The 20,790-nt window shown below is 41.5% G+C and overlaps 1 protein-coding gene across 1 annotated transcript; it reads left to right on the forward strand.

Annotated features, from left to right (window-relative positions):
• Positions 1 to 1,140: 1,140 nt before the first annotated feature.
• Positions 1,141 to 17,270, forward strand: LOC102233034. Its single transcript, XM_023326791.1, is given in 19 exon segments — positions 1,141 to 1,309; positions 2,025 to 2,136; positions 4,541 to 4,603; positions 4,605 to 4,751; positions 5,317 to 5,377; positions 5,474 to 5,530; positions 5,639 to 5,692; positions 5,983 to 6,038; positions 6,472 to 6,562; positions 10,812 to 10,981; positions 11,906 to 12,027; positions 12,124 to 12,220; positions 12,483 to 12,538; positions 13,063 to 13,110; positions 13,208 to 13,316; positions 13,878 to 13,917; positions 14,153 to 14,251; positions 14,381 to 14,461; positions 16,013 to 17,270. Coding segments are annotated over 19 exon segments (1,998 nt in total). The 5' UTR covers positions 1,141 to 1,170; the 3' UTR covers positions 16,409 to 17,270.
• The last annotated feature ends 3,520 nt before the right edge of the window (positions 17,271 to 20,790 follow it).

Genomic DNA, 20,790 nt, shown 5'->3' on the forward strand with positions numbered 1-20,790 from the left:
ATAACATCCACAGGCAGGGCCAGCCCAAGGCATAAGCAAGCTAAGCCATCGCTTAGGGATTCTAAATCATCCGGATCTCAATGAAAGGCTTGAATTTGAACTCAGATCATGGATGCAGGTTTTTACATTGGTTTATTGAGGAGGAGTGTATTTGAGGAGTGAATCTGATTTGATGCTTTCAGCATAGAAGAAATAAAAGATTTGAAATCGATACAAATTTACAGGAATCGGTGAGATTACCTTTCTATTTGATCATTGTCTCTTCAACTCCACTGTTTGATCATTGTGTTCCCATAGTAACAACCTGATACGAGTTCAAACTTGCCTTTGTGTTTTGAGCTCGGTTTGATGACAAGTAGCCTACATCTTGACAAATAATAACGTAACTACCAAAGATTGCGTCCAAACCCAGACAATTAATCATCGTCCTAGACTGTTAGTGGGGGTCGATGCTTCTAACAGGAAGAGGGGCCCCAAATCTGCCTCAGCTTGAGACCCCATGCCACCTGGAGCCAGTCCTGCTGGTACAGTTTCACCTGATCGTAAAGTCATTTCCTCCAGCTGTAGCCAGCCAGTCACTGTTGAGCTGGACGTGTCACTAGATGCCGAGTTAAAGGAAAACAAAGTAACTTATTAATCAGCAGATGCACCGTTCGAGTCTTAAACATCACATTGGGAAAGGATCTCAAATCCGCTACTGCGATTTAAAAAATACAAATTAGTAGAGCAGAGAATGTTTTCATGACTGAGACAGAAAGACATCCACCGTCTGCAGCGCGCCAGGTATAGGGAAGAAGGTCTTCCCGTGTTTAATCTGTGCCCTTGTCAAAGAGATACAGCTGCACTTGCATTGTGTATGTTTTTTTATTTTTTTATTTTTGATTGGGTGATGAAGAGTTAGCGGCTTATTCCTGGAAACCACCTGTTTGTTCTTACTGTTTGCCTTTAACGTTTCAACGCTGCATGCGTCGAGCATATTAAACAAACCATAGAGGAGCTGCATCAGCCATCAGAAAACCGCAGCTGAGAGCTGTGTTGCTGCTGACAGCCTCAGTGATTTATGGATGTCTCTCTCTCTCTCTCTCTCTCTCTCTCTCCCTGCCTCGCCTTCGCTCTCGCCTCCACGCGCTGGATCAGCTGATCCGTCACGTGACTCGCCCTTTTTGCAAGATGGAGTTAAGCGAGTCTGTGCAGAAGGGGCTGCAGCTCCTGGCCGATCAGTCTGCCGTGAACCACCGCAGCTTTCAGGTGCTGCTGGATGTCTCCTTCCGGGGTCTGCTCTCCTCCCGGGCCGACCCCACAGTCCTCGGTGAGCCGATGTCTCTTCCCCCGCCACCGCCGCCGCTTTTGTCTCCGCTCCTTCTTCCGGTTTCTCTACGTCTAGAGTCGAGGTTTGCGGGTTTTGACGGCACTGCAGCGCCCTGGATTATACACGTTCATGTAAAAAAAAAACAAAGGGAGGAAAAAATCTCGTGTGGGGCGAACTGAGAGCTCAGTTCTAGGTGTTGTTTGAGGAGGTTTCTGTCGCCTCTTAAACGGCCAGCAGGGCTACATAACGCATCATAATGAAGTATTTCTGTAACAGTCACTTGAGATTGAAGTATTTTAATATAAAGTGGACGATCTGATCTTGCACACATTTTTAGCCCGCTCTGATTTTGCTGGTCGACTTTAATTTTCGAGTAAAATCTACAAATTCCACTAAAATAAATGATTAAAGTGACGGAGTTTTTTTTTTTTTTTTTTTTTTTTTTTTTTTTAGCGCTTCAGTGTGAGAATTGTTTAGAAACTGAAATGTTCATCAGACAAACAAAGAAATGACCCCGGACCCCTCCCCAGCACTCCCGGCTGATGCAGCTGAGGGGTCCATTCACATGCAAATCGTCATTGATTTCCATTCTGCGCGTCAATCTGGGAGAACCCCGAGGAGAGGAAGTGGATCGCATTGGCACCGATGTGATTCCAGCAAACGTAGGAGGAGAGGCGTACGCGTCGTCTCGCTTCACTGTCCTTTCTGGTTTCAGATCAGCCCGAGCTGAAGCACATGGACAGGATCCTGCTGAAGCAGAGTCACGCAGCCCTGACCACCTTCATCCTGGAAGCGGTCAAACACAACGCCGACAAGTCCACGACGAGGTAAGGCAACAGCAGGCCTACATGGAAATCAGAGGAGAAGATGGGATTGCTTTAAGGTACTCTGATGTTTCATGTTGCACCGTGAAAACTCTCCAGGTCTGCAGCAGTGGATGCAGAATCTTGCTTTCTTTTGCTAGAAATGTCTTTTTGCAGAAAAATAAAACACAACAAAGGAGAGAGATTCTAGGACAAGTGGAGTCGCCTGCTCACGCTGTTTGGCTGCATGTTGCAGAGAATTTTATTTGGAAAGAGGAACAAATGGAGGGAAATGTGCTGATGTGGCATAAAAGGCGGCTCAATGATGACCTTTGTTTTTGTTGCACGTTTCTTCAAAATGTAGTCCCTTTTGCAAACTTTTTGTGGTTTATATGAAAACGTCTGACGTTTAGGATGTCTGACATGAGAATGCATGTGTCTGTGCATGTAAGAGGCAACATTCAGCTGTGAAAACTTAAGAATTGACGTGTTTCTTTTGGAGAAGTATCAATAAATCAGTGATTGACTGTCATTGGTAAATGGGAGACCCGACACTAGGGGGAAGAAAATCAGTTCTCTGCCTCTTCACTGATCGAATCAAAACTTAAAACTCGTTATTTTCAGTCAACACGCACCAACAGCCGATTATCTGACGCATTTTTGTAAAATATAAAAATCAGGTGAAGGTCGGTGACTCGTTATGTTCACCCACCGTTTTCTGATGGATTTAAAACTGCTGCCTCTGTCAAGAAACCTCCAGAAATGAATCGCCTATTTTCTCATCGACGCGTTGTAATTGTAAAATAAAATCGGAATCGGTTAGAAATTGCAGTCGGATTTCAAATGAAATCAGAAATCGGTATTGAAAACGGCTGATTGGTTCATGTCTGATTTCGTACTTGTGTTGTGGTTTTCTCATTCTAAAACCAGATGTTTGGCACAGACTGCTGTGTCGTTTCACGGTGTCTCAAAGTTTCATTCGTAATCTCAAATGCTTTGTTCTGCTTCAACTGCATGAAACCATTCTGTAGAAATGAAAAAGACATTTATGTGCCAAACGGCATACATAAAAAAGAAAAATCAAGTTGTGTACCTTTCCAATTAAGGTATACATCTTGAATTAGGGAGTGTCAGGTGGGCTTGTGTACCAAATCAAAAACAAAACTTCCCCTGAATTTTTTGAAAAAAAAAAGCAGGATTCTGATTTATTGCACACTCGTCAGTGAAAGTACTGAAACTCACTGACTTGACAAGATTTTGACTGCAAGTTTTAATCAGACCAGAACAGATAGATAGCCCAAAAGCTTTGGAAACATTGTGGAAAACTAAGAAGTTCATTGTTGGTGTGCGTTTTTTGAGATCTGACCCAAAGTTAGATTCTTCTTGACAGAAATACACAAAATACTGGAGGATATCTTCCACTTTACAGTTTGGTATAAGGCTGATTAAAATGGCTTCATCAGAACATTACAACATAAAAAAAAATCAAATAGAAATGAATAATAATTTCATTGCTGTTGCTTAAAACACAACGGATTACTCAATAATGATAAAGGCAGTTTATATATTGACTTTGCTACCTTAAATCATTTTAATGCTCTTTAGTTTTCAACAGCGTGACTTTCAGGGTTTTTCTTTCTTTTTAGGAAGGGAAATAATTCCAGGCAGCCAAATGTGTTCCTCTTTTGAGCGAGGTCAAAATGTAAAAGCCTGCTTTCAGCCAGCTGACTGGCAGTTGGCATCAGCAGGGGGGAGAGGATCGGTGTTGCGTACGACTTGAGAAGATACAAGCACTCCATGTGGGATCCCATTAAAATCAGTTTAAACCACCGTGATGGAAATTCTTTTGTAAAAAAAACCCATTATGTTGACCCTGAAACTGATAACCAACCCATGCCTCCCGCAGATGTGGATGAAATTCAAGTTTTCCGGTCCGATTTGAATCTAAACAAACATTTCTATGAGATGCTTTAAAATCAATCCATTCGGATTTCCTCAGGAGAAAAAAAAAAAAAGCGTTATTACACATCAACTCCTGCCTCACACCAGGATAATCATCTCACTTTGCTTAATAGGATGCAGAGCGGATAAATTGTGTTGAGCTAGCTTAATGTTTTACAGTCAGATGGTGTTTGTGTGTTTTCACCCATGCACGCTTATGTTACAATGCTGAAGCTTTTCCATTGGCCAACATGGAAGTATCACAAACATTTATGAGGAAATCACCTCTTCGTTTCAGTTCCAGGCTCATGTTCAGCACACGGTTCCGAATATCATGTCCATTTAGAAGAAAATAGGAAGTCGCCGATCGCTACCAGTTAACATTTTGAGTAGAATGGTATTGAAGAGAGACATCTTGTCAAAAGGAAATAATAATAATAATAAAAAAAGATGTGAAATTAAGTGTGTCTCTGTTTCTTTCTTGCAGCTCCTGCCTTGAGGAGCTCACATTCAGCACAGACAGAATAGAAATATTCTTCAGCGCATATCAGGTCAGATCATGTTGATCTTAATAAAAAAAAAATTTTCTTTTAATTACATTTAACGACTGCAGTTTTGACTAACTTGTGTGGGTGGTAAACTGGGGTTTGCTTTGTTTTACAGAAACATAAAAATGACATAGAGCGTCTGTTGAGCAGGTAAGGATAAAAAGTGGAGACTTTTTTTTTTTTTGCCTCTCTGATTTTATTCAAGTTAAAAGTGGATAGGTGTTAATATTCTATTGCTGAGTCGAATAAAGTTTTCGAAAGACTTTTGTGTCACGGAAAAATGAACTTAGTGGTGGAGATGAGGGGAGGGGAAATTGACTGGATATGTATAAATCAGGGCTGAGAAAGTATAATTATCAGCAAACTGGTCTGGTATGAAATTTGGACATGAGGACCAAAGTAGATGGATTTGCCCTATAATTTCCTAAACCCACAATCCCCCCCCCCCTTTCAATAACAGATCCTGAATATTAAAATATATGTATTATAGAATGAAAGAAATTGCTAAATATATATATATTTTCTCATCTCTGTATTTATTTTTGTGTCATGTGGTCACCACTTTAAAAAAAAACCCTAAACAGATAAACTTTCTGGATACGCCCCTGGCAGATTTTTAAGAACTTATTACAAATTTATAAGCCACTCGATGAATCAAACTGCACACGAGTTGCTACAACAAGCTCTTCCCTCTTTGAACTTTTCCCCTCTCTAGCATGGGCAGACGTCCCCCTCACGTCAACGACGTATCGTGGCGTCTGCAGTACCACATGAAGGTACAGACGCGTTGCGCCGGAACCTGTGCTCCTGCAGTTGTTTCTGCACCATTTGTTATGTGACGCTAACAATGTCGACCCCCCCCCCACCAACAGAACGGGCAGCTGGATAAGATCAACGAGCCTTTCTACCTGATCTCTCTGAACACGGAGGTAACTGCTGCGCTGTTCCCCTTCTGCTTTCCTGCAGCTTCTGTACGAGTGCGCAACAAAAAGCTAAATTTGCTTGTTTTATTTTATTTTATTATGTTTTTTTGTCAGAATGAAGGATCCTCGGAGGATATCAACTTCTCCTGCACAACGGAGCAGCTGCAGGTAACGGAGCAGGACGTGCATTTGCACGTTCAACAGAGTTTAATTATCAGGGAAAACATAACGAATAAAAACTCATCCTACTTACAAGATGTCTGTCCTGTTTGGTGCTTTTTGGGGCGATTTCAAGCTCAAAGTATTGTTTGTGCTTGTGGAATGGAAGTAGGAGCTGAACTAAATTGGAATTTGATCTTCTTCCTGGTCTGTCCGGCTTTTATTGGGAATATTTCCCGCTTTTCTCCGCTGCTCTGGATTTGTGCTGGAAGTGACCCGTGTTTTTTTCTCTGTGCCAGGATCTGGTGTCAAAGTTGAAAGATGCTGCCAAGAGTGTGGAGAAAGCCAGTCAGATGTGACGCCCTGCAGCTACAGCAACTTCACCAACTGTTTTCTTTTAGTTTGTTGTTTGTTAATATGCATTAGTTCCTGTTTTGTACACTAGTCTACGTAACGTCACGCATGTTTGAGAATAAAATTTGAAATGTATATATATAGCCTATATGTATTTGTCATTTGAGTCGTGCCAAACCTTGAAATATTCTCAACAACCTTCTCATCCGACACGTCGGTATTGAGTTTTGATTTTTTATTTTTTTTTTCCTGAAACGCTGACAAGAACTTAAAGAAATATGTACGTTCTTTTAAAATTATTATTATTATTAATTTAAACTGTAGTTTTATACCATTGCCGTTCACTTTCAACAAGATGCTTGGAGCCAAAACCTTCGCGATTAATTGCCTGGAATTTCATCCCCTTTTCCCCTCCGAGTTTACACCCACATCAGCTGCAGCTTCAAAGCTCCTCAGTTGGAGCTGCGCAGCGGCTCGGATTCCATAAACATCCCAAATTCCTCCATGCTCAGCCGGCTGCGAGCGGTACCAAGACTTCAGATGCTTCCAGTGAACGCCGTTGTGCGTTTTATTTTATTTTATTCTATCTTTTTTTACATGAGCCTGTGGGGGGGGGGGGGGACAAAAAAAATGTTTGACGCCATTTGTTAGTGCGTCGGTCTTAGAGGAGAGGTTTAATAAAGCAGCTGCTTTCTGCCACAGCAGTCTGCATGAGGGCAGCAGCCGCTTGTGCTTTGCGGTTATTTTTAACACCAGCGAGGCTGGGGCGCGCTATAAAGTAATCAGTCGCATGTTACGCACGCCGATTGTGGCGCAAAGTGTTCAAAAAGTGCATGAACGTGGATTCGGGGATCTCTAGAATCACGTTCCCGGGGGGAAAAAACAAAACAAAAAAAAAAAACAGCAAATAAACAAAACAAAAAAACACCCTGACAGCGAATTCCTCTGCGCCTTTAAGCGATCGCTTAGCTCGCGTTTTATGCGCAAATCGCACCGTCTGGCGTGGTTTCGCTTTGAGAGAGCGGAAAAAAAGAAAAGATAAGCACTATCATGTGCACACCTTTTGGTTTTGTTGTGTCTCGTGTCACCCACTCAGAAGATTTTTTTTTTTTTTTTTTTTTGGGCAAACGTTCATACACCGACAGTAATTCCAAGGCACCCTTAAGCAAAGAGACCACGTGACCACTGGGCGGTCGAACTACAAGCCATTTTGGGGACTGTGTCAGTTTCCACGGAGCACACGCACATACACACACACGGAGAGAGAGAAAGAGAGAGAGCAAGCGAGAGAGAGAGAGAGAGAGAGAGAGAGAGAGAGTGTGTGCTGCGTTTCAGCTCTAGAGGCGAAGCGGATATTTTGGAGGCAAAGTTATCAGTGCTGAAGTGGACGGCTGTCGGAACCGAAGCGGCGGGATTTGGATCCATTGGATCGGGATACGCACGGCGCAGGAGGAAACGAGGAGTTTTGTTCCCCCCTCCACCTCCCTCCTCTTCTCGTCTTGGCGCATCTGAAATGCGCTGCGCTCCGCCGTGCGCTCTCCGCCACTGACAGCGTCTGCAGCCCTGCTTCAAGATGGCGGCTCGGCTTCTATTCATTTTCTGCTGATCTGCCTCCCAACTTTCATTGTCTCCGCCGCGTCGAGAGCCGCCGATCGCCAGCCGAGCCTGCAGGTTTGCCCCCTTCCGTTTCGTCTCTAACTAGCAGCGGTTAAAGGCGACGTTTAGGCGGTGTGCTTTTGTGTTTTTCCACCTTCTCTCTCTCTCTCTCTGTGTGTCTGTCTCTCTCCCTCCGCGCTGATCCGATCCAGCGGTGGATGTGGAGCTCTATCACCGACGTGGACCTCAGTGTGTCTCATGCGCACTACTTTTCTTCCCCCCCCCCCTCCGTCTTCCTGCAAAAACAGATCCGCTCTCGGTTATAAAAGCCAATTATTGCTTACTCTTGCTCGCGGACGCGTGGCACAGAGCTCGGTTAACTGGCTCTAAAGGTTGGTCTCGGTTAGGGTTTGCTTTGCGTCGTTTGGATTTATGTAAAGTGGGAGAGCCGAAGCGAACCAAGCTGGGTCGGCTGAGATGGCAGCGGCAGCAAGTGCTTCAAACGCTCCGTGTGGGCTCGGGTTTCCACGCAGGGGCTTAATTTTATAGAGGTGGGATGGTGGAAGGGTCCCGAACCGGGTCCCGTTCGAGATTGGTGTGAATTTGACCCAGTTTCGGATTTTTTAACTTAACATGGATGGCTACCGGAAACGTGCCGTGGAGGTGAAGCGTTTCATTTGTGTCTTAATTATTTCATTACCGGCGGTCGATAGATGGTTGATTGTCGGAAAATAAGAAAGTGTGCGTCTTTTTCAACTGTTGTGCGGCGGTTTTGTTTGGATTGGATGGTTAAAGTTTGCGCAAATTAAAGCAAAAACACGGGGCGAGACGTCGGGGTGGATACAAAGAGGTGGCTGAGTCCTCCAAAGCAGCCAAAGCGTCTGTTAAATTTACACGAACTGTAGCCAGAACAGGATGTTTGTTTTTATTTTATTGGCGTGCAATATTTTCACCTTTCATAGCCTACCGTGTCTTATACAGTAGGCTATCCTGACAAGTCTCCTCTATCACGCGGAGGGGCGAAAAATGATCAGTGTTCATTAGGAAAGCTTTTAAGAGAGAGAAATAAAACTAGAATATTTTTTTTATTGCTGGTTGTTTCAGGTTAACATCTTTGGTTTAAATGTGATCATAAATGAACTGAAGCGCCAATAAGTTGCCATTTATTTTTATAATTTATTTATTTTTTGTATATTCCACTTTATATATCCAGTCACAGCGGCGGATACAATCTTTAGTTCTTCTGCTGTTTTTGTTCATTCCATCGGGTTCTAATTATTATTTGAAAGTACAGCTGAGCTGTTTGCAACCAGAGGAAACGTCCTGACGGGCAACGGTGTCGTTTGAGGACAAACGAGCAACATCTCTTTGGGTCAATCGCGAGGACTTTTGGAAATCTAGACTTGTGCGGCTTTTTTTTTTTTTTTTTTGAAGGCTTATTCTCCATAAATCGCTGCGTTGAGTAAATTAATTCAAGTCGGAACGGTGGATACAGTTGGGAGCTGATCCTCTGTGAGTTGGCCATTTATTCAGAAATAAACTTTTTTTTTTGCGGGGGGGGAGGGGGGGCATCGACTCGATGTCATAAACGGGAGCAAACAGTCCCGCTCCCACAGAGGACGGAGAAGGGAGAACAGTTGTCCAAACACCAGGCGATCGATTAATGGCGCAACAGGCTCCTCCCTGCATGTATGCGGACATTATCCATCATTGTGCGGGTCTGTGGCATCCATTGGAGCCGAGACGTCGTCCAAACCTGCCCTCTCAGGGGTCTGACGAGCCTCAGAAGCGGTTTGACAGAAGTCTGCCATCATGGTGCTGATGGTGGGCAAGACTGGCTCAGTCAAATCCGGTATTTTTTATTTATTTATTTATATATGCATTTATTTATTTTTTCAGAAAACCATGACCTCTGTTGGCTTTGCACACACTTAGTGACAACTTTTATTTCTGGGAAGAAAAAAAAAAATAGTACCAGAGGAGTTTATGTCGACGTTTAGTTTACATTTGTCTTGTTTTGCCTCCAATCCAGCATAAAGTCTTACAGCGTAAACGGTATAAAAACGGAGCTGGCTTGAGGTATAAGCGAACTAAGCTGCTGGTTAGAGCTCAGGAGGGTCCAAGATCATATCACAGTATGTCATAACTTATTTACAGTTTGCAGTGGATCAAGAATGAGCCGACTTATAAACGCCCTGGATTATTTTAAGAAAATGATGCAAAAAGGATTTAAAATGGTTGAATCTGAACTATTGTAATTCATATTTGCTTAAGATTTCATTTGCCATGGCTGTAGAGTTATTTATTTTTTGCTGTCACTTTAACATGTTCTATTTTTACTCTGTGCTGGGATCATGCAGGCATTTCTTTGTGCCTGTAAGTACAGCTGATTAAATTTGACACATCCATCCCAACACCCAGTCTGTATTGAAACGTTGTGACTTTCTACCTCATCTCCACAATTTACAGCTTTTACCTTCCAAAGTCTTTTGTATTAAATAAAAGAAGCAAACTGACGCAGTCAATTAAGGACATTCACTGTTGGGTGTAGTTATATGCACAATGAGCAAACAAATAATAATAATTAAAAAAAAAAGGGTGGTGCTGTGATGGCTATGTTGACCCCAAATCAAATTCTTCTTAAGGCTGAATTGAGCCTTGGGTCGGCACCGCCGATGAGCGTTACGCACAACTAACTTCTGTGAAGTTACTTGTTTATAAAACAAATATGCGCTGAAAGGTAATAGCCAGGCTGTGTGTGTGTGAGAGAGAGAGGCTGGTTCTGACGCAGAACAAATGCAGCCTGTGTTCCAGTTTGCGGGTTGAACTTCGGCGCAGCCTCTGCTGTCTGGCCATGTTGCTGCTGCTGCACCGTGCTTATTATCGCACACACGCCATGAAGCGAGGCTCTGCTACTCGAAGCGAAGCCGTTCTGCGACTGGGAGCTCCGACCGTAGCCTATAGCTCTTTATAGCCCCAAAGCTTCGGGTTTATGCGGGGCTTCAATGCGCCCCCTCTCTATCGTAGGAAACCCCGCAGCCCCGCCGAACCGATATGAGCTTCTCTTCACCCCCCCACCCCCTTTACAAAATGGCAGCCGTGCTGTCGGCAGCCTGGCAGTCCAGCGGCGGAGAGGACGGAGACTCTCGGTCCCTCCTTCCTCCTCTTTCCCGCTCAGCTTCACCGGCAGCTCGCCGACTTTTTGTTTTGGTTCGACATCCTGCGTCGTTCTGATTACTGGCGAGCCGCCACGCGAGCTCAAAGCAATGGGAGTTGCCATAGAAACGGTCAGGTTCCCCCCGCCCCGCGCCCCACCACCACCACCACCCCTGCACCCGATCGCCTCCTGTGTGGCACACCTGACGCAACTAGCGGGAGCCTGGAATCATCGCTCCCCGGTTAACCCTCGCTCGGAATCCGCCTTTTCTCTGCAAATTATCCTCTCCTTCTTATATTTCTATATGTTAAGCGGCATCTAAGGCTCAGTCGCTGGATTGTTGCGATTCATTACCGGTGACAAACATTTCACCGTGCTTGGTGTAACTTCTTCTCCAGCTGTTTGACAATTTAAAGCAAATTTTGACACAACGAATAGCATTGAAAACACAACATCCAGAGTTGATAAAGCTGACTGGTTGAGGCGTCATTTTTATTTAATGTTTTTTTATTTGATTTGATTTTAAATTTGAATTGCCTCACATTTGGATCCTGCCTGCCCCGTCGCTCCGTTGTTATGCCTGCTTTAGATGACGGCCATATAAAGTGGCATCGATTTCCCCATGATCTGATTGATTTATGATATTTTACTGCCTCCTAGCCGACTGAATGCCATCTCACTGCCCATCAATCTGCCACAGAAGGAAGAAAAAAAAGCCCCTCTCCTTTCGGTTATTTTTTAATTAGCATAAAAGATGGTGTTGATTTAACACAGTCAAGCAAACAACATCTTTTCCCATGCAAATGGTGCTCTGGACCATGGAGCCTTTGAAGGACGACTCTCAATTAAAACATACTTTGGGGTTTTGGTTTGAATATCATAATGGAGATGCTATACAGTGAAATGACTCCTGAACATATTTTAAAAGAAAACGTCTTTCTAAAAGTGTAGTTAATAATAATAGTCATTGCTGTTGCTCAAACGGTCCACCTTTTTACTCAGATAGCATCTGCAGCAGCCATCCTGACACATTCCCTCTTTTCTCTCCTTCCCATGCAGGATTTTTCTTTTCCTTTCTTTCTTTCTTTTTTTTTTTTTTTTTTTTATTTGTAAAGTTCTGTCAACATGCATCGGACCACCAGGATAAAGATCACCGAGCTCAACCCTCATCTCATATGCGTCCTCTGTGGAGGATACTTCATAGACGCAACCACCATCATCGAATGCCTCCACTCTTGTAAGCGGCACAGAAGCTTTGATGCACCGTTTGTCCCTCAGCCCAGATTTAGCACCCTAGTCTTTTTTTTCCTGACTGATATTTTCTCTGTTGCAGTCTGCAAAATGTGCATTGTGCGCTACCTGGAAACGAGCAAATATTGTCCCATCTGTGATGTACAAGTGCATAAAACGAAACCCCTGCTCAACATTAGGTGAGACAGTGTTGTTGTTGTTGAAGTCGTTTTCTTTGACACGCTTTGCCCCTGGGCGTGTCTTTTTGCTATTAATCACAGATGAAAAGTGCTATTATGTTTTGTAGCTCTTCCTTTTTGACTTGCCCTTTGTGCAGATGAATCAGCCATTCATTGTCATATGTATAAAAGCTGTAATTTGTCTACTCATCCAACACATTCATCCTGCTGTGTCAGTAGTTTGTGTTTGGACATGACAGGAGTTTCTCCATTCTCTCTGCAGATCTGACAAAACACTGCAGGACATTGTGTACAAACTGGTCCCAGGCCTCTTTAAAAGTAAGAACATTCGAATCTCTCTGTTGTCCAACACAAGTCTATAGAAGTGGGAGCTTGTGAACACTCTAGAGTAATGAATCCTACAGATATCAACATTTTTGTAAGGTTGTGAAGTTTTTAAATGCCACATTTTGAGATTCAAAGTCAAGTAGCGATCAGAAGCTGTTCCCATTTCAGTGCTGTGTTGAAATAAGAAATTATGGACATATTGTTTGTTCTGACATCTTGCAAAATGCTATTGGTAAAGAAAAATCAACCAATACGTGTCCAACTTGATTGAAATGTTGACGTTTTTGTACCTTTTTGTTTTTTTAAAAGGTTTTTTTAAAAACCCTTCGGATTTGTTGCCATCTTCTTTGGGCTGTCTATCATAATGTTGACAAATATTCCAAATGACCCAAATTATTTCCACAAGTCATCCCATTTTGCTGTGTTTGCTTGTAACTCTCCCTGGTAGCATTTCCTTTCTTTAAGAGTTTGTGAGAAGTACAGCTGTACTCACTTGTCTGCCTGAATTCCTGCAGATGAAATGAAAAGAAGGAGAGACTTTTATGCAGAGCATCCTGTAGATGGTGAGTCGAAGATCCAGCCTTTTTTATATAAAGTGTGAATGGTTCTCCTTATTTTTCCTCTGTAACAAAACCTGTGCATTTTCTTTTTCTGTCAAAGCTTCCAACGGTTCACATGAGGACCGTGGCGAGGTGGCGGACGAGGATAAGAGAATTATCACCGATGACGAGATCATCAGCCTCTCCATCGAGTTCTTCGATCAGACCCGGTGAGCTTTTGGTCTGAAAGTACATGAAAGCGACTTTTATGAGGTCGTAATTAAAGAAATTGAACATTTACTTCATGTATATGACGAGTCAGGAGTGAGAATGTGTTGGTTAAATTGCTCCGAAATGATACTTTTACGTTGGTAATTTATCATTTGCAGTGTCTGGAAAAAAAAATCTGTTTGGATTTTATTGTACTTGAACATTTAACATATACTAGCATACATAAAGGGAATACATATTTGTTTAAAATGTAAAAGATTTATAATTGACAAATATCACCTATAATACCCAGTGGATTTTGTCCAATGTGTCATTTGTAAAGAGTCCTTTTTGGTTACCATGGGAAATGACATAAAAATTAGTGCAAAATCATGACTGTTAATTTTTTATTTCTTTATTTTTATTCATTTGTTTTACATTTCTGAAATCAAATAAGAAAATCATGCTTGCTGAGAATAAAATGGTAAAAACTCTGATTCTGAGAAGCATTGTATGTTGACTAAATTTAGCTTCAACAAGAATGTAATGGAAGTGTGTGTGTGTGTGTGTTTTATTTTTAGACTTGTAGGCGGGGTGGAAGACAAGCAAACGAAAGATCAGGTATGCATCGCTGATATGACAACCTCTCTTCACAGAATCTAAAAAAAAAAATAAAAATAATAAAAAAAACAACAACCCTACTACCTGTTAAAAGGAGCAGCCATGTTGTTCCTGCAAAGCAAATGTTGTTGTTTTTAACAACCAACCAAATGGCTACCTTTTTATCAAAAATGCATTTTTTTCAATGCTTTTAGCACAAGATGCAAAATAACTCTTTATATATGGATATCTGCAGGTGGCTAACAAGAGGTACCTGCAGTGTCCAGCTGCCATGACAGTCATGCATCTGAGGAAGTTTTTGCGCAGCAAGATGGACATCCCAAACACATATCAGGTCTTTTATATTGTGTATTTTTTTTTTTAATTTAAGCTGATACTTTTATATAAATGCAAACAAACTGCAAAATCGTTGTTGCCGTTTTTTTTCCATTAAATTTGTTTGCGTACATTTTGTGTGATCCAGGTTGAAGTCATGTATGAAGACGAGCCTCTCAAAGATTACTACACATTAATGGATATAGCTTATATCTACACTTGGAGAAGGGTAAGTGGTCTCCTTGGACATGCTGTCAACATGCTTATTAAAGTGTTAGTCCTCAAATCTACAAGCAGTTCTATCATATTGACAGTTAAGTTCCTGTTCATTTGTAAGTAAATTTTGGCACAATCCGATCCAATGGAATGTTAGTTTAACAAATTTTTATAGATATAATTAACTGTAAACAAAAAACTATTCCCCCTGTTTATGGCCAAGGTTTTATCGGAGAAGATATAAAGTATACATTTTAATTTATTCATATTTTGAGATGCTATGGTGCTAATGATTAGGCTCACTCTGGAAAAAAAAATGCTTTCAAACCGCCTGGTAAAATTTAGAAATGCTTGGAAAAGTATCCAGAATTGTGTGCCCCCCCCCCCCCCCATTAACTGAAATATATTAAATTGAAATGTCTGAAAAATAAAGGGCTTGTTGATGTTGATTTTGTTTTAGATACTGGCTTCTATTTTGGGGTTTTACATCCCGAGTTCTAACTAATTAATTTAGCATTTTAGTTTTTGAATTATTGTTTAAAATAAACTGCCTTGAACTCAGCTGAAGTCCTGAACTGCTGTCTAGATGCGGTGTAAATCTTTTTTTTTTCTACTTTGTGAAATGAGGATATCACTAATCACAAAGTAATATTTAACTCTTCTGTATTTATTCAATCAGAATCTTTTCTGGATTAAAAAATTGAATATTAAAAAAACCAAATAAGCAATGTAATCAAATGCTCAACGTATGATGGGTGGAAAAACAAAACAACAAAACAAATTATATATATATATATATATATATATATATTTATATATATATATATATATATATATATATATATATATATATATATATATATATATATATGGAGAAAATAATTATTTTGAAGAAGAAATAAATGTAGGGACCTTGCAGGCTAAATATGTGTATATTTTTGTACATGCATAATGAAGCAGATGTTTATTAAATATTGGTTTTACTTTTACTTGGAAAGCTTAAACTTGTAACATTTACACTCTTTAGAATGTAATTAAAGGGTTCCATAAATTAATAACAGGTTATCGACTGTTTTGAAGTATTTTTCTAAATTAATTTAACACCATTCACAAAAGTGGTTTGATTTTATATCTCTGTTTGAAGCTTAACTAGTGTTCCATTCGTTGCAGTGCCTTTAAACTGAATGGAAACTACAAAAAAAAAACAAAACAAAAAAAAAAAACAATGAGAGGGAGAAATCTGACTTGTGCAAATAAAATTCAAAATATACAACAAAATGTGCAATCGTGCCTCTGTGACTTTATAGAAATTCAAAAATGCCTAAAGAGTCAGTATTTATATTTCATAAGAAATTAAGAATTTTGGAAAAAATATTTAGATATTCTGCAGAAAGATTCATGTTTGGAACATTCAGTTTTGATTACCACTTTTTGGTAAGGGCTATTTTTTCTTTTAGTTTTATTTAAAATAAATAACTAAAAGAAAAATAACCATGTTTTTTTTTATGTAAACGATTCACTACTTTATTTTAAGGTTTCGTTTTCTCTTCAACCCTCCGCACAGAACGGACCCTTACCTCTGAAGTACCGGGTCCGACCCAACTGCAAGAAAATGAAGGTGAACCACCCCCAGCAGGAGGGTCAGAACAATGCAAGCAGGTCCGGTCCGGAGAGCGACTCTGCCAGCGACAAAGCAGGGAGTCCCGTCGGGGCTCCCTCCACCTCGTCGTCCCTGCCAAGCCCCGGAACCCCCGCGCAGTCCCCGCATCCTCAGCTCCCTCACGGCCCGGGCAACAACAGCAGCAGCACCGTGAACGGAAGTTCAGCTGCTGTCTCAGCCGCGGCGGGAGCTCAGACCCCGAGCCGGTCCTTCGGCCAGTTCAGCGGCGGCAGCGGGGGCGGCAGCGGCGGGAAGCCGCGGAAGGTGTCCCTGAACGGCTCGGCGACTTCGTCCGGATGACGCGGAGCTCCGGAGCCGACCTGCCAACGCCAGACTCCCCGCTCAGCTCCTGCATTTTCCACGCCAACGTAGTTCCACTGTGTAGACAATGTTCTCTCTCTTTCTGTCTCCATTCGTCGTTCTGAATATTATGGCATCATTTGTAAGTTTAAACGTAGTGGAACCACAGACATTTCAAAATAAAAAAAGAAGAAGGGTGAAATGGGAAATTCAGTCTGAAAGGAAAATGTTGGAAGGGGAGGAGAAAGAAGAAGAAAGTTGGATAACATGTCTCCCCCCTTTAAAAGCTACATCTTTATTTTTACAGGAGTGACTGAAGGTGACACTTAGATTTTTTTTTTTTTTTTGTCTCTTCAATTTAAAGGTGTTTCTCATGATTAATTCATGTGTGTTGGGATATTTTCAAGCACAGTTTAATGCGCATGCTCATTGTGACTTCTCTGTTCAGGAAGAGGCTTCAGGGTTCGGACCCCTTTTCTAGAGTTTTTGGAAGTGTTTTGGGCGTCAGGCGTTTGTGAAGCTGGAAGCATCAATGGGAGACAAATAAAAGCATTTCTGCCTTTTACTGGAAAACAAACAAACAAAAAGAAAAGAACACCCTTCCTTGTATCTGGACTGTTCATCCTTCACGTCTTTTAAAGGTTTCCGCGTGTAAATAGAGACAAAGTGCATATTTAATCAGCCATGGTGTTATTCTCTGCCCTTTGTTCTAAAGGAAGGACTTGGCTTCATTTCACGACAGATGTTTTCATGTCTCTGTTTTCTGTATTTGTATCGCTCAATTGTATGAACAACTTACCGTATTGTTACTGTTGCACAGTATAAAACATCTAAATAAAACATTTTACACTTATGCAGAAAACACACGAATTTATTCTGCTTTTCTCCTTAAACATGCTTTTGCGCGACAGACACAATAAAAAAAATTTCATTAAAAATAATACAATAGAATCGAAATACGAAAAGTTATTAATACAGGTACGCAGCGGTTCCAATACGTTACCGCGGAACATATTGGTTTTATTTTTGCCTTATGAAGTAGCTCCTCACTCGTTGGAGGAGCTAAAGGTGAATGAGCTTTTAGCTCGACTTTTCAAATGAAATAATCATGTTTATTAATACGAAATAAACAATGCAGATGTAAACGGTGACATGTAAAATAAATGTTGCGCAATTATGCTCAAATTTGCATAAACATGTTGCAGAGATCTTTGGTTTCCCACCTCTGAAGTCCATTTCTGTCATGATTCTGGCCCGCCTGCCTGCTCCGTTTTGCTCCACAGCTCTCATGCAATGGTGCCCAGTGCAGCCAGGCTCACCTGTTCACCACCAGTTATATATTCAGCACTCAGGCAGGCAGACGGTGGCAGATTTTTTGAAAGTCTTTGGTGTGAGGTAAGGTAAGGTCATTTTATTTATACAGCACATTTTCAGCAACAAGGTAATACGAAGTCCTTTACGGGAATTAAAAGGAAATACAAACAAAATAACAAAGCAAAGGAAAGAGCAAAAGAAGAAAAAGAATCTAATATTGATCTAAAGTGTGTAAACTATAGGTGCTCATGTTCAGGGTTGCTAAATATCCTCTGGTCTAATTCCATTTCTGGGTTGGAAGAACAGGAGTCTATAGTCTAATAATATGGATCCAAAGTACATAAACTAAATACTCTTACTCGGGGTTGCTAGATAAGTATAAGTAAGTATCCTCTGGTCTAATTCCTTTTCTGGGTTGGAAGAATAAGAATCTAAAACGTTTTGGATTCTAAATTTGTTCTAATCCCTGTTCTGGGTTGCTACACAAGTATAAGTAAGTATTCTCTGTGCTTTCTATGTATGCTCTAATTTTGTAAAAGTAATGAGTACTCAACAGTTTCTAAGTAATAATAATAATAAAAATCTTAGTGTTTCTGTCCTGGAAGATTTTTTTTTTTCTTCTGGATTCTAAGTTCGTTCTAATTCCTTTTCTGGGTTGCAATAATAGGACTCTCTCTGCGTGATAATCTAAAAAATTAATCCAAGACGTAGAAAATTGGTTCTAAAATAAATAAATACTTAAATAAATAAGCTAAAGAGTGACCAATCCAATTCCTACTCTGGGTTAAAAGTGAGTACTCCACTGTTTCTAAATAATAACTGATAAGTAGGATGAAAAGACAACGTTGGGTAGGATACGGCACCAAAACAAAGACATGCTGGCAACGGCGCTGAGGTCAGGGAGGTGCGTGTTTGTCTGTAACTATGACCTGCTTGCAGATGTCTGTCACAGCCTGTTCTCCCAAATAAAGTCTCTGATAAAGGTGGAAATATCAAGAGCGAGTCCTTGAGAGTTCAGCCACAAAATTCCACGGGTGACTTCGTGAGGGTGAGGAGATGGGAAGGAGCAAGTTGTTTACATAAACTCCAGGAGATTCGAGATAACCAGAAGGCCACAGGGAGCCATATTCAGAATAACAAATTCTCTTTAGATCGGGCAGACTTCAAATTTCTGTCTGTCCTAGAGTCTCAAACCGGTAATATCTCTGATAGATCATCCAAATTAGAGTTGCCTTTCCAATGAACCAACTTCGCCAAGACCGATTCCATCCCGCTAGTGAATTTTGAGTCCTCAGCTGGGCTGCGAGGCAGTATATTGCGTCTCTGTCCCACAATGTACAGTCTGAGTTTTAGCTGGCTTGGCCAAATCCGTCACAAATGTGTCGACAAGCCAGGTATCCACGAGCTGCAAACAGCAGAAATCCTGTTCTGAATATATCCAGGGTGAATCCATTCCGTCGGACAAGAGGGCTCTCCTGTGCCCAGTCTTCTTGTTGAGAAAATGTGATCTATTGCATTGATGGACCAGTTAACCAGATCCATCATTTGTAGATTCGGAGGATCTGCAAAGAAAGGCTCATAAAAGAAGCAACACAAAAGCAGAGCAAGCCGGGTGAGGATGGGTAGGGAGAGGAGCAGAGGAAAAAGCGTCCGCCTTCGCTGGTCTGCAATCTCACCACGAGTTTTCAGACAGTTACTCCACGAGCAGAGCTGGGAGGAGCGCTGCTCCCAGCCGGCACTGCATGGGAGTTTGGGAGTTTACAAATGACCTACAAATTACAAGAGAGGGAGGAGAGAGGCTACCCGCTCTCTGGGCGGGGTTTGCCTGCTCTGCTCGTAGGTTTACGAGGGTAGGATCACTTGTTACAGCTCTGTGTCCTTGAGAGGATTTGATGCTTTCTGTAGTTGGTGACGGAAAGCAGCCGAGGTAGCTGGATGAAACACGTTCCGTGGTCTTTGGAGAGGACAGAGGGGAGCTACTGAGATCGAAAGAAATAAAAGGCCGGCAAGAAACTTTGTGTGGACTCCAGGGAACGTGACTCCACTCTCCCTACAAATTACAAATATTAAAGGAGTTGCTCTGGACTTGAAACTCGGCGCAAGATGCAAAGACAGAGAGCGAGAATCAACGCTTCTGCACAAAACATGACACTCTGGACGCCCAAGCGTCAATATATGACGAGTCGGGAGTGAGAATGTGTTGGACAATCACCGGTTCTCGGTTCCGAGTCCATCTGAACTACGACGAGAGTCGCGGACTGGTTCTTGCGCTGCAAGTCCCAGGACTGGTTCTGTCTGAGATCCACCTCTCCAGGCTCTTCATGTTAATGTTAAACAGGTTCCTCCTCAGAGGAGAGCAGCATCAGCGGCGTCTGGACCGATGGAGACAGAACAAGTTGCATGAAGCAGCTTTCAGCCTGCTGAGGATGCTGCATGTGGCTTCTGGACGCATCATGGGGCAAACATTCCCCCGAACCGGCAGGTCAATTCAGCCTCCTGCTGCTGCTTCATGGAAACATGGATAAAACCAGACAGTTTCTATTTTTCCCTCGTTATTTCTGCGCATCGCCATTTATTGTTGAACTTCCTGATGACACGTTGTCACTTTTAAGAATTGATTCGTTGAATTTCCGAATGATAATGTGACATAATCTAACATTTCACACTGTGATTCTGGGGAAAAAAAATTTTTAACTGCATTTTTAAAATAGAGCTTCGGGTAAAACATTGCACTTTGTACTATTTCATTTTATCTAGACATTTCGCTAAATGAAATGACAGGAAATACACACAATTTCAGGTAAGGTTTCCTTATTTATTTATTTATTTATTACAAATAGATTCACGTTAGAAAAAAATCCAAGTCTTCGAAAAGCCTTTATTTGTGATGGTAAAAATGTTGTAGAGGTAACCTTAGATTGAGAAAGAGGTCAGATGTTTAGATCCGTGTTTCCATGTATGACGCAAGTTTTTCATCACACAGATTAATACAAATATATTTACTGAACATAATGTGTTTTTATTAGGACGGAAATGTCTATTTAAGGATAAGAGAGTTTAAAAAAAAA

The sequence above is a fragment of the Xiphophorus maculatus genome, chromosome 21 (assembly GCF_002775205.1).
Source record: "Xiphophorus maculatus strain JP 163 A chromosome 21, X_maculatus-5.0-male, whole genome shotgun sequence".
NCBI lineage: Eukaryota > Metazoa > Chordata > Actinopteri > Cyprinodontiformes > Poeciliidae > Xiphophorus > Xiphophorus maculatus.